The 12,975-nt window shown below is 40.2% G+C and overlaps 1 protein-coding gene across 1 annotated transcript in view; it reads left to right on the forward strand.

The window, feature by feature from the left end:
• The first annotated feature begins 562 nt into the window (after positions 1 to 562).
• Ge-1 (Enhancer of mRNA-decapping protein 4 homolog Ge-1) overlaps positions 563 to 12,975 on the forward strand; it is a 37,107-nt gene continuing 24,694 nt past the window's right edge. Inside the window, exons 1-10 of the mRNA XM_074085201.1 lie at positions 563 to 733; positions 1,246 to 1,451; positions 1,961 to 2,067; positions 2,749 to 2,858; positions 3,755 to 3,897; positions 6,197 to 6,393; positions 7,781 to 7,893; positions 9,729 to 10,039; positions 11,053 to 11,159; positions 12,165 to 12,306. Of these exons, the coding sequence (XP_073941302.1) occupies positions 684 to 733; positions 1,246 to 1,451; positions 1,961 to 2,067; positions 2,749 to 2,858; positions 3,755 to 3,897; positions 6,197 to 6,393; positions 7,781 to 7,893; positions 9,729 to 10,039; positions 11,053 to 11,159; positions 12,165 to 12,306 (1,486 nt within the window). The 5' untranslated portion in view covers positions 563 to 683. The remainder of the gene's footprint in view (positions 734 to 1,245; positions 1,452 to 1,960; positions 2,068 to 2,748; positions 2,859 to 3,754; positions 3,898 to 6,196; positions 6,394 to 7,780; positions 7,894 to 9,728; positions 10,040 to 11,052; positions 11,160 to 12,164; positions 12,307 to 12,975) is intronic.

Here is a 12,975-nt window from a genome sequence, read left to right on the forward strand (position 1 = left end):
GCGAATCTCCGGAGAAAAATAGAAAGTTCGAAAAATCAATTCACTGTCTGTCTCACTGCCTTGTCACCTGTCATTCAAGGATACAGACTATACAACAATAAACTAAGAAAGAAAGCAAAGACAACCAGCAGCGCAGCAAGCAGCGCGTTCTCATCATACATATTGCATTGTTTTAAATATTTCATTTTAAAATGTATTTAAAGTAGTTTGCTAAATAAAGCAAGAACCTTTTAATGTTAAGTACACTTTACATTATAATCTGCTTAAAATTTACATAATTAAAGATTAATAAATATTGAAATACCAAAGAAAACAAACATGCGTTTCGATTATAACAAAATCAGTAGGTGGATCGGTGGATGCAAATGATTTAAAATATACCATTATTAAAATTACTACAAAAAAAAACATTTAAATACCAATTTACGCTCTTCATATATTATTTACACATATTTTATCTTTGATTAAGTATTTAATAAATTTTATCGAAATCGTAAATCCAATACGACTTTTTTTTTTGTAAAACTCAACAAAACGCTATTAAAAAAAAATTCAATGTCGGTCGGCTTTAGCGGATGTCGTTTGTAATTTTGCAAATTTACTAATTTTCTCTAGAAGTAACAGTTGCCTTCTAATTTAGGAATTCTCATACGAATTCATGAGGGACTTTGATTAAAGTCAAAATGCAACCCACGGCAATGCTTCCAAAGTTAACAGATTCAACGCAAACTATGTAAGTGTACTCCTAAATTTTTCCTTGAACGAGTGGCACGTAAAAGTTTATTGCATTTCCGATTGAGAATAAGTAATTAGCACATCCAATGTTCGTTTCCAATATCATACATTTGCCTCTTCTAGGATATCTGTTTCATAACCTGTTGAATATGGTTAAAAAAGGAAAAAGCTTTCATTAGGTACCTACTAAATCACTAACTAGTCGGTATAACTAAACTGTCCAATAAGCATGTGCAACTTAGTATAAACTATATTTGATAAGTAGGCTCAACAGCATTATCCTTTACATCTTAGAGAATCGTTCAAGGCAACTCATGCACTGTTAGCAAAATTGTAGTTCAAATTGTATGGCATGCAAACCAGTATTAAATATAACATTACAGTAATAATTAAGATTGCTGCCAGAAAATATTTTGTATAATACCTATTTATAAAATTCCCAAGAATTACATTCAATACAGTATTGGTTCTGCAATCTCCAATAACATGATTTCTAACGTGTTTCCTCAGATCATTTTCGGAGGGTGATGGAGTCTGCAGCTCTGAGGTGTTTGCCAGCGATGTGGTGGTCACCACCAACGCGGGCAACCACAACCACGGCAGCTCCAAAGTGAAGCTGAAGAACCTAGTGGACTACAACTGGGAACCAAAGTTCTACTCCGGGAACCTTCTGGCTGTTCATATGAGTGGCAAATACTTGGCTTATTGTATCAAAGGTATATTTCAGCATGTTCTGTTTGTTTTATAGTTGTGTGTTGCTATAATAAACAGTTACATGGTTGACTGACATCCATAGAATAATTCTAGAGGCTTGAAATTTGGCATAGAGCAGCAATGAATTCTGTCCAACTGCTGAGCTAATACTTCCGCTAGCAGGCTTCGGTTTGGGTTGTCTGTAAGACAAAATGGCTGGAAATATGTATATGTATGTTTATGCAGACAGGCTATTCTTGTATGCTTGGTGGGTTGATGCAGTGGGCCATCTGCTGGTTGAGTATGACTGAAGTAGATTATCATAGAGGTGGACTAAAAAGTCTTTCTTGAAATTCCCTCCCAGTTGTAATATAGAACTAGCCTAAGTAGAAGCAAGAGTTCACTTGTTTGTTGTCTTGTTGAGTTAACCTCCTGTTAAATGTACAGAAGTCAGATAGAGGTTAAAAAATAAGTTTTTTGGTCTTATAATAAATTATGATAACAGACTATTGATTTGAAGTAATTTTTTCAGCCCCAAATACAATGAACCCGGGAACCTGGACGGGCATGGTGCGGGTGGTGTACAACCCTGAGATGGGCAATGACCGGCGAGCTCTCATCAAGGGAATGAAAGGAGAGGTAAACAAATATAGTCTAAAATAACACATTCAGCACCGAGAGCCGAAAGAGAAAGATTTACTATAATGGAGAAAAACTCTGCTACTGGTTAGTGGCATAGCCCATATAATAAGCATATTATAGTAGAACCCAAAATCATATTACTCTCTTGCTGAAATGAGGTAGAGGGAAATGTGATTACAGGTTCTACTATAGCAATATGAGGCTGCAAATGTTTAATAAGTTTTAATCACACACACACACTAATACACATAGGCAAAGGCATTACATGTTATATTCTACTAGCTTTTTCCCGCGGCTTCTTCTGCGTGGAATTCGGTTATCGCGCGCTGTTCCCTCAGGAACTGTGCATTTTGCCGGGATAATAAAAAGTAGCTTATGTCACTCTCTGGCCCACAAACTATCTTAATGCTAAAAATCACCTCCGTTTCGACATGAAAGACAGACAAACATACAAACACACACACTTTTGCATTTATAATATTAGTATAGATTAATTTTATCATATGTGTGGGATGTAACAAAACTATTGTAATGGTGTAAATATTATTCAGAGTATAGTTTATTATAGAATTAAAAAAGTAATGCAGTGATGCCTTTGTAAAATAGTGCAATACCAGATTCCACACAGAGCTGCTAATGTATTTGGCTCCACTCACTCATTTTAATTTTTTTTTTCAGGTGCAAGACTTGGCCTTTGCTCACATCCACAACCAAGTAGTGCTGGCCTGTATTGACGAACATGGCAACTTCTATGTCCATGAGATTGAATTGACTGACAGTGGCCTGAGGTAATACTAAAGCCGTCATTCTGCTTATTTTTCGGATTTCTTGACCACAAAATTAGAGAAGCATACATAAACACGACACGATATCGCATCGAGCTACGACGCGGCATCGTTTGACGATGCGACGTCAGGTCGTGGAAATCTACAAAGGATTGCACAGGGATTTTCCAAGACACGACATCGCATCGTGAAACGTGAGCACATGATATTGTGTTTATGTGTAAGAGCTTATGTGTATTTCCCTTCACCATCAATGCATGAATATTCAAAAGCACATGATTCTTGTGTTTTTTGCTGATACGACTCTATTTCTGGGGCCGGAAGGACATGTCAGATACTTTTGCATGCTCTGCTGTGGCAGATATTAATGCTGGTGACTGTACCTTCCATAGACGTAAAGTGGGGGTGATTTTTTTTTCTTATCCAACCCTGTAGTGTGGGTGTATCGTTGGATAGGTCTTTTAAAACCATTAGGGGTTTGCTAAGACGATTTTTCGATTCACTGGTTTGTTTGCGAAATATTCAACTTTAAAGTGCAAAATTTTCATAAAAATCGAGCGTCTCCCCCCCTCTAAAATGTAAACCGGTGGGTGGAAAAATTTGAAAAAATTCAGGATGGTAGTAAGCTAGTAAGTATATCAAACTTTCAAGGAAAACTATAACGGCTAAGTTTGCTTGAGAATTATTAGTAGTTTATGAGTAAATAGCAGCCTAAGGTATAAAATATACCTAAACTTGGAAGATTCCGTATAAAATACGAAATCCTTAGAAAAATATTACTTATTTTTTTCGTTATGGCTACGGAACCCTATTTTGGGCGTGTCAGACACGCTCTTGGCCGGTTTTTAACGAAAATAATCATGAGAATCTTGTATCGAAAATATACTTTAACAATACAGATGCACCCTAGCCTGTGAGATACGCGAAGACACGATGGCCGGTGGGTCGCACCGCGTGGTGTGGTGTCCCTACATCCCCGACGACCACGACGCCGACCCCGATGACGTGGCGCGACTGTTACTCACCACGCACAACAACAAAGGTTGGTTATGTTACCATCAGCGGAAAGACTTTCAATGTTTTCTCCTTTCTTCCCTTCCCCCTTCGAACAACAAGTTTTTTTATGAGATTTATGAGAGGAAGGCAAACGAGCACGCGGGTTATCTGATGGGAAATCATCACTACCGCCCATGAGTACCAACAAATCAAGGAGAGTCATGGTCAACTTGCTACGTGCATCCACTGGTTCACACGATGTCCTCGGTCCACATACATAGTAAGAGGAGCTATGGCTGTATCTTCCGGTTCTGGACACTAAAGTACTTTTTCGGTTCCAGCAGTTGAGATTGAGAGATGACCTTCTTCGATGTAGTAGTAATGTGTCAAATAGAAAAAAATATATAAAATTCTAATAATGTAAAAGAATTGAAAAATTGTTGTTCCATAATTGGAACTAGATTTTTTTTGGCGTTTGGCGGAGCTCCTATTTTGTCTACTTTAGGCGCTATCAACCCAAAAATTGACGATTCATTGAAGATTATTTACTACACGTAATATCCGCTTACCGTATTATCTGGTACAGTCACCAGTAACAAGATCTGACACAAAAAAGCGTGCATATGTAAATACCTATCTGATACTGACGTGTCAGATATTTTGCACGTTCTTCTGCGGCAGATATAAATAGTGAGTATATGGTTGGTTCCTTAACCTAAGGCGCAAGCCATACAGAAAAGATGTGAGACGAGGGGGCGTCGCGGAAGGGGCGGAGAGCCGCAGACGTGGAGGCGTCACGTACGCGCCGCGTCTCCGGCTCGTCTCTTCTGTCTGCTTTGGGTCGCGACGTTTCTATACATTTAGGGCCTGTTTCACCACCTGTCCACTAACTTTAAGTGTCCGATAAAAGTAATGCCGTCTTTGTTTATTCGGACAAAACAAACAGAGACGGCATCACTGATATCCGTCACTTAAAGTTAGTCGACAAGTGGTGAAACAGGCCCTTAGTATGTAAACTGATTAAGTGTCGGTCTACCGACGTGGAATCGTCTTAATCTGTCATCTCCCAGGATAACAGGAACAAAGGAATTTGGGCACAAATTTGTGCCTCTGGGAGAGGACAGGTTAAACGAATGTTCTAGTTACTATTATTACGTATCTACTGTGGTAACCTATTATTCGCCATGTAACATCTTAGTTAAGTGTACAATTGTCAAAGTCAAAGTCAAAAAGTCAAAAATATCTTTATTCAATTTAGGCCATAACAAGCACTTATGAATGTAAAAAAAAAAACTACCACCGGTTCGGTAAATAAATAATGTTGTTAATTAAGGCTGGTTGGTTTCTTGAATAAATAAATAAATAAAGAATGCTTTATGTCCACGCAATAAGAGCGAAAAAGACGTCTTCCCGACGGTAAACGTTTCGCGTCGGCCGAGCTGATCGATGTCTTTTTCGCTCTTATATGCGTATGCGTGGAAATAAAGAGTTTTTTGATCGGATTTAGCCGATTCTGCGTTTATAGGTTTGGGGAGACTCGCGACTGCGACGCGCCCCCGTCCCAAGTCTCTTCTGTGTGGCTTACGCCTAAGTATCCACTTTTTGGGTGACACTATTTACCGGCACGGATAATACCGACATGGTAATACGGACCCGATATTTCGTGAACACACCCATACAAGCTGGCTTAAATTTCTCTTAGTAAAATGTTACAATTTTGTCGAATGAGGGCTATCGCGTATGAATTCGCCACTAGAGGCGCTAGTGTAGCGTGAGGTCTACGAAATGTCAAATCTCATAGTTTTTGGGTGAGCTACGCGGGTTTATTTATAATAAGAATAATTTTGTGAATATTTTGCAATATCTGAAATTGATTATGGCAAATATGCGTTCCGGGGCAATGAATGTCTGTGTTTTGTCTTTCGGAAACCTTTGTCCTCCCTTTTTTCCGAACAAAACGGGGACTATGCAACACTGTGGCATGCTCGATATTTTTATGGTACGGTTTTAAGGTGTGTTAAATATGATTTTAATCTAAACTTTGTTTTCACGCCCGTAATAACAGACTTTGAAAGCCATACTTAAAAACCTCACGCAACAGTGCGCCATCTAGTGAGACAAAAAACGATAGCCCTCATTGTAGCACTTGTAACTTTTGTGGTACAGGGGGCTGGTGTCAAACTGACAAGAGTTTATCTGGGCGTATACACGAAATATCAGGCCGATATTACCATGTCGGTATTGTACGGCCGGGAAATAGTGTCACCCCACTTTTTTAAGACGCTACTGTGCAAAAGCGAGTTTCTGTTTTAATTTTTTCTTTATTATTCATTGTTTGTTCCCAGCTCGCATGTGGAGCATCGGCACGGTGGTGGCGTCTCTGGCGGCGAGCGAAGGCCGCGGCGTGGGGAGCCAGCTGTCGGCGGCGGAGGGCGCGGTGGCGGCGGGCGAGCACGGCGCCGCCATCGTGGACGCGGCCTTCTCGCCCGACGGGACCGCGCTCGCCACCGCCGCCGCCGACGGACTCGTCATGTTCTACCAGGTCATTCATAATCACCACTACAGCGCCCGGGTGGCAGTGGCGTAGCACCTGGGTCGGTCAACTTTTTCTTGTACCTCGTTGCCATGGTTACGTCCCCCGGACAACTTATATGTTTTCTGTAGTTAAAATTAATTGAGTATAAATTTTTGTCATAGTTACAAGCTCATTATTTTATAGACTATCTCCTAAGCATATTAGTCGCATATATCGAAGCTGTCTGTTGTCTCTTGGACAACGGGACAGAATAACAAACAAGAAAAAGTTGGTTGACCCACCTATACAAGTGTAGGTCACTTATGCAAGATGTCATTAATTAATTATTGTACCATTGATTATAAAAAGGGAATTCGTCACAGTATAAGTAATGGAATATTTCGTGCTCATCCTTATCAATCCGAATCGTAGGTGCGAGAAAACTGTGCAATATATCCAGATATTATTCAGTATTATTAATTATGGAAGCTTGGCACCTGTGCTATAGTTTTTAAAACCTAAACAAGAGGGCGGCAAAATTTTCTTCCGCCCCGGGCGGCTGATATCCACGCTACGGTACTGCTGGATAGATCAACTATTTCTTGTTGTTATTCTGTCCCGTCAGCGAGGGGACAAAAGTATAGTACAGTTTAATAGAATAAATGTTGTGCCAAATTATACTAACATGCTTATTAGATGACCAATCGTAGAAGGGGCTTAAAACTACCACAAAAATGCATGTTTGGCAAATATTAATCCTATAAACTTACGGTTTAAACTTTAGAGTGACTCAGGAGACTAACTATAGCAACAAGTGACAAGAAAAAGTTGATCGATCCGACTACACCACTTGCAACATTCTCATCATATCAAGCATCATTCAAAAAGCAAACAATTCCGAGCAAATCAAGGAAGACAAAATGGTTCAACCTATTATTTTAAAACATAGTTAACTGGCCAGCTCTGCTTTCGCAAGAGGTGAACTTTAGTAGTTGTCTGTAATATAATCCAGACTTTTCCTGCTGTTTTTATGAAGTCATCAATCCATCTTTTTCTTTGCTTTCTAACATTTCTTTTTCCTGCTGGGCCGCGCCATTTTGTTGAAGACGCACTACTTAATTAGATGTTATTAGAAACTTGTGTATTCGTATGCTATCGTATTATTCATATTTCAGACGACCGGATGGTCTAGTGGTTAGAGAACCTGACTACGAAGCTTGAGATCCCAGGTTCGATTCCCGACCAGGGCAGATATTTGTATGAATAATACGAATGCTTGTTCTCGGGTTTTAGATGTTTAATATGTATTTATGTTTATCCGTTGCCTAGTATCCATAGTACAAGCTTTGCTTAGTTTGGGGCCAGGTCAATTGGTGTCAAGTGTCCCATGATAATTATTATTATTTCCATCCAGGTGTACACACACAGCGAGAGCAGCCCCCGCTGCCTGCACAAGTGGCAGCCCCACGGCGGCGCGCCCCTCTCCTGCCTCTCTTTCCTCGACAATCACAACAACACTGACACTGAGTGAGTCAACTTTGACAGTCTATACTCTATACTTCGTTTTTTTTTGCATTAGAAAGAAGAACCGATCATGACGTGTCTTAATTTTTATTGTAAAACACTTTTGTAAAATAAGTCACAGCAAATAGTAACAACTAGCAAGGACATAATGATCATTTACATGCTTTTGGTGTCATAAGTAATAGTTTAAAAAAAAAGTTTCTTAATAAAAAGACTCGTCTACATTGGTTTACACTTTTTCTAATGCTAAAAAGAACGAAGTATATACTCAGTTATGCTTATTTATCTAGTTTCACGTGACGTAAAAAGTGTCGCACGTTACGCCACGGGCCACCACTCCCGAACTTTGACGCGCTTCTGCTTTGTAATTTTTTATTTGATTGACAAATGAAAAAAATACGCGTCCAATTTAAAATTCAAATCGTTTATTCTGTAAATAGGGCGCAATGTGCACTTTTACACGTATTTTTTAAAAACTACCAGCGCTTTCGGAAAGACCATCATTGCCAAGAAGAATGCGCCGCAATAAACTTGGCAGAACGTCTTTTTTTTAAATAAATAATTACAAAATTGGTCCCAAAGGAAGACCAGCGCCGTTCGCAAGACCGGCAGATTGCTGATTTGGGACCATTTCCTGACATGCATACGTAACTTTTTTTTATTATTATTATTGTTGCTGTTTTTTAGAAAAATATGGCGCTGTCCATTGGAGGACAATTTTGCCAGTGTCTAGTAGGTTTTGCCGTTGTACGGTAAAAATTCTAGAAAACGAAATATGAGACGTAATGGTGGATGAACGATGACAGCGCGAATTCTATTTCTATTTTTATTATTATTATTCTTATCCATGTCACGTTAGAAATTTAGAAATTTATTGTAATGATGAGTATAATGATAAAAATATAATAATATTACAATTAAAATTAAGTTCTACCCAATTGTATTCCAAATATACTTGACATGTATGGTTGCTGTTAAATTTAAATGATGACGGCAATTCTATGCTATTTTGACACTTTAATCTACTGTTCTGTCTTCAATCTCTAATTTTCACATGCCTGATGGCCGAACATATTACGGATCGCTAATAATACTGTACCTACCTTATGTATATGTACCATATGTTCTGTGAATAAATATTCATTCAATATTCATTCATTCATTCATTCATTCATTCATTCATTCACGTCACGTCATGTCATGTCACGAATAAATGTTTTCTTTCTTTCAAATGAAATACTTAAAAACTGCAGTATAAAATTAAATAAATGACATGAAAAAAAAAGTACAGGCAATAGTTACTGAGGGGCTACTACGAAACTCGCAAATCGAAGTTCGTATCGCACCGTCCCTTTCACTCGCGTACTAAATGACATAAGCGTTAGCGAGACGGCAACATACGAAGTTCGAGTTTTGCACTTCGTGGTATAAGGCCTGATAATGTAACTGACAAACTAAATACAATATCTTTTGACCCATTCACTACCTAATTCAATAGAATAAAGTGAAGTGAAATGAAGTTTTGCAGGTGGTAGGACCTCGTGCAAGGTCCGCCCAGATTGCTACCACCATCTTGCTCGTTAATCCTGCCGTGAAGCAGCAGTGCTTACACTGTTCTGTTTCGGCGTGGAGAGTAAGACAGCCGGTGAAATTACTGGCGCTTGAGGTATCCCATCTTAGGCCTCTAGGTTGGCAACGCATCTGCAATACCCCTGGTGTTGCAGATGTTTATGGGTGGTGCTGATCTCTTACCATCAGGAGACCCACTTGCTCGTTTGCCATCCAGTCGAATAAAAATAAAAATAAAAGTGAAATAAACCAACTGGATTCCCTTACAGCATCCAGTTTTGGAAATTCGCCATGACAGGCGCAGAGAACAACACCATAATCAAAATCTGGTCTTGCAAGTCCTGGAACTGTCTCCAGACCATCACGTTCACGCCAGGATTGGGCGCGGAGCCCACCGCTTTCGGCCTCAAAGCCATGCTGGATGCCAGCGCAAATTACCTCCTCTTGTCGGACTTTAAAACGAGAAGCCTGTATGTTTTGAATATGGCGCGCGACAAGGACGACACGATGGCTTATTGCAAGAGCATATCGGAGTTCCTGCTTCCCTATCCAGTGCTGAGTTTCTATATATTTGATGCCGGTGAGTCTATTGTTTTTATATGGTTCATCATCCCAGCCTATATACGGCCCACTGCTGGGCACAGGCCTCCTCTCAGAACAAGAGGGCTTGGGCCATAGTTCCCACGCGGGCCCAGTGCGGATTGGGAACTTCACACGCACATTGAATTGCTTCGCAGGTTTGTGCAGGTTTCCTCACGATGTTTTCCTTCACCGCAAAGCTCGTGGTAAATTTCAAATGTAATTCCGCACATGAATTTCGAAAAACTCAGAGGTGCGAGCCGGGGTATGAACCCACGACCCTCTGTTTGAGAGGCGATAGGTCAAAGCACTAGGGCACCACGGCTTTTTCACACGGTTTTTTTTTATATGGTTGTTGCATGTTATTTATTGTCGACTGGGTTACCTGATGGTACAGTAATCAGCAGTTGAGCAGTTGTGGTGTTTAAAATGATCTATGCACACTCTTATTACCTTGGCAGTAGAGTTGTGTGTAGATCATTTTGAGCACCATAACTGCTTATCCACTTCTGCTGACTGTATATGAACGCTTTTTTATGTCAAATTACGTTAAGTTTGAAAATAATATGGTCATTTGGCATATAACATTTTCGCAGAAATTGACGAAGTTACAGGGTTGTTATTTAAATGAAGTAATTGTCTCGATATATTGGAAAATTTCTCTGTGAAATAAGTGTTATGAAGTAGTGTAAGGATACAGCATGCGCCCCGGATCGGCCAAAACCCAGGTTTTGTAGTCAACTAGGAACCTTTATAGTTTCGCCATGTCTGTCTGTCTATCCGCGGCTAAGCTCAGAGACCATTAGTACTAGAAAGTTGTAATTTGGCATGAATGTATCAGTCACGCTGATGACAGTGTTAAAAAAAAAAGAATTACGGTTAGTATTTTAGGCGTGTATTTTGGGCGTGTCCGACACGCTCTTGTCCGATTTTTTTAATGTGTTGTAGTTAGCTAGTTAAGAGTATTTTATCAAACTTAATGAAAGCTTTCTTAAGCATATGGTTTACTTGCAGAGGAGGTGCAAGGCAAGTGCGAGTCGAGTTGCGACGACCCGTTCCACAGAAACGGCTCGGGTGGGGACGTCGGCCATTCGCCCGACGAGTTCGATTTGCATCATGATGTACGTATTTCCATTTCATCATCATCATCATCCCAGCCTATATACGTCCCACTGCAGGGCACAGGCCTCCCCTCAGAATGAGAGGGTTTGGGCCATAGTTCCCACGCGGGCCCAGTGCGGATTGGGAACTTCACACACACCATTGAATTGCTTCGCAGGTTTGTGCAGGTTTCCTCACGATGTTTTCCTTCACCGCAAAGCTCGTGGTAAATTTCAAATGTAACTCCGCACATGAATTTCGAAAAACTCAGAGGTGCGAGCCGGGGTTTGAACCCACGACCCTCTGCTTGAGAGGCGATGGGTCAAACCACTAGGCCACCACGTCTTAACACGGGATTTCCATTTAGAAGTATGTAATCAGTAATTACGGCCAGTTAATACAACATCCTATGATACAATTCTGACCCTATTCTATTTGCTTTTTGATATTAACGTAACTGATTTTATTAAAGGAGTAAATTTTCATCAAGATCAAGGCAAGTAAAGCGCTAGTAGTTAGTGTCTGTTTTATTTACATTTCTTACTTTTTTTTGTAATCCTTATTCTACAATACAAATTATTTATGTATGATAACATTTTTGCAATGTTGCCGTTTAATTTACTCGCAAGTGAAGTGAAAAGCGGAGTGAGAAACCCATTTTACCCTCGATTTAACTATTCACCCTCGCCAGCGGCTCGGAGAGGATATAAACAAACGCCTGGAATAAAAAGCCGCGTTTTTCACTTGTACCAACTACACTTCATTTAATTTAGAATTGGAGGCCACAGCAACATTGTATTGCGGCTCGTGAACTGTAATCTCTTTACAATTTGTACTAGAATAACAATTGACGACACGCAAATAAAGTGGCATTAAAACAATTTTATTTTGCGGCTCCCAGACTATTGTACTGGACTATTTGCTAGGTAAGAAATAGTTGACCAGCAGACGCAATACAATGTTGCTGTGGCCTCCAATTCTAAATTGAATGAAGTATAGTGTTATCCGACCGCGTCTCCCGGCAGGAGGTGGAGAGCGGCGGCTGCGGGCTGGGGCGACGCGCGCGGCTTCGTCTGTACGTGGTGCAGCCCAAGGGGCTCCAGGAGGCCGAGCTGGTGTACGAGCCGCCGCCGAGGGGCCTCGCGCAGCCCGCCAGCCCCACGCACGGTCAGTGCCCGCGTCAGAAACCTTTAATACGACCCCCATCATTTGGATGACGACGCTTCGTCACATAGGCTTTGGCATCTCAAGGGCCAGCCTTGCCTTTGAAATTACCTCAATATACATAAGTTACATAGCTGAAACGCCGAGGTAGTTTTAAAAATATATATGAGTATTTTTCAAAAAGTTGTCCCGTCATGAAAATGACAAGAAATCAGTTTTGTCAAGAAATTATTAATATTAACCCTAAGGACGAGATCATAAAACATAAACTACATAAAACATCCAAAATTTCTTGACGTAAGGAAAACGTCACGAAATCTTGTGAGGAAAAAATCTTAATTTTGTAACAACATCAAAACTTTCTATTGGATCCAACAACAAAGATTATCTGACTTTTTATCACTTTTACCACAAGGTTTTGTATAGATTTAAAATAGTACATTGTGTCTTAAGGGCGGTAAACAAGGAATTATGAACGAGAGTCTATTAGAATGAGTCGATGTTCGTAATTCTAGTACCGCCCGTGCGACATACAATGTTTTTCATCACATTTGCGAGTAAAATTGTATATTTGTAAAAGAAAAACTAATATTTTTTCCAAAAATTGCCGATACCGCTGACTACGCTCTTGGCAGCGCCAGCCTCCGCGCCACCCCACCCCACGCAGCATGT

This window comes from Choristoneura fumiferana, chromosome 3 (assembly GCF_025370935.1).
Source record: "Choristoneura fumiferana chromosome 3, NRCan_CFum_1, whole genome shotgun sequence".
Classification (NCBI taxonomy): Eukaryota; Metazoa; Arthropoda; class Insecta; order Lepidoptera; family Tortricidae; genus Choristoneura; species Choristoneura fumiferana.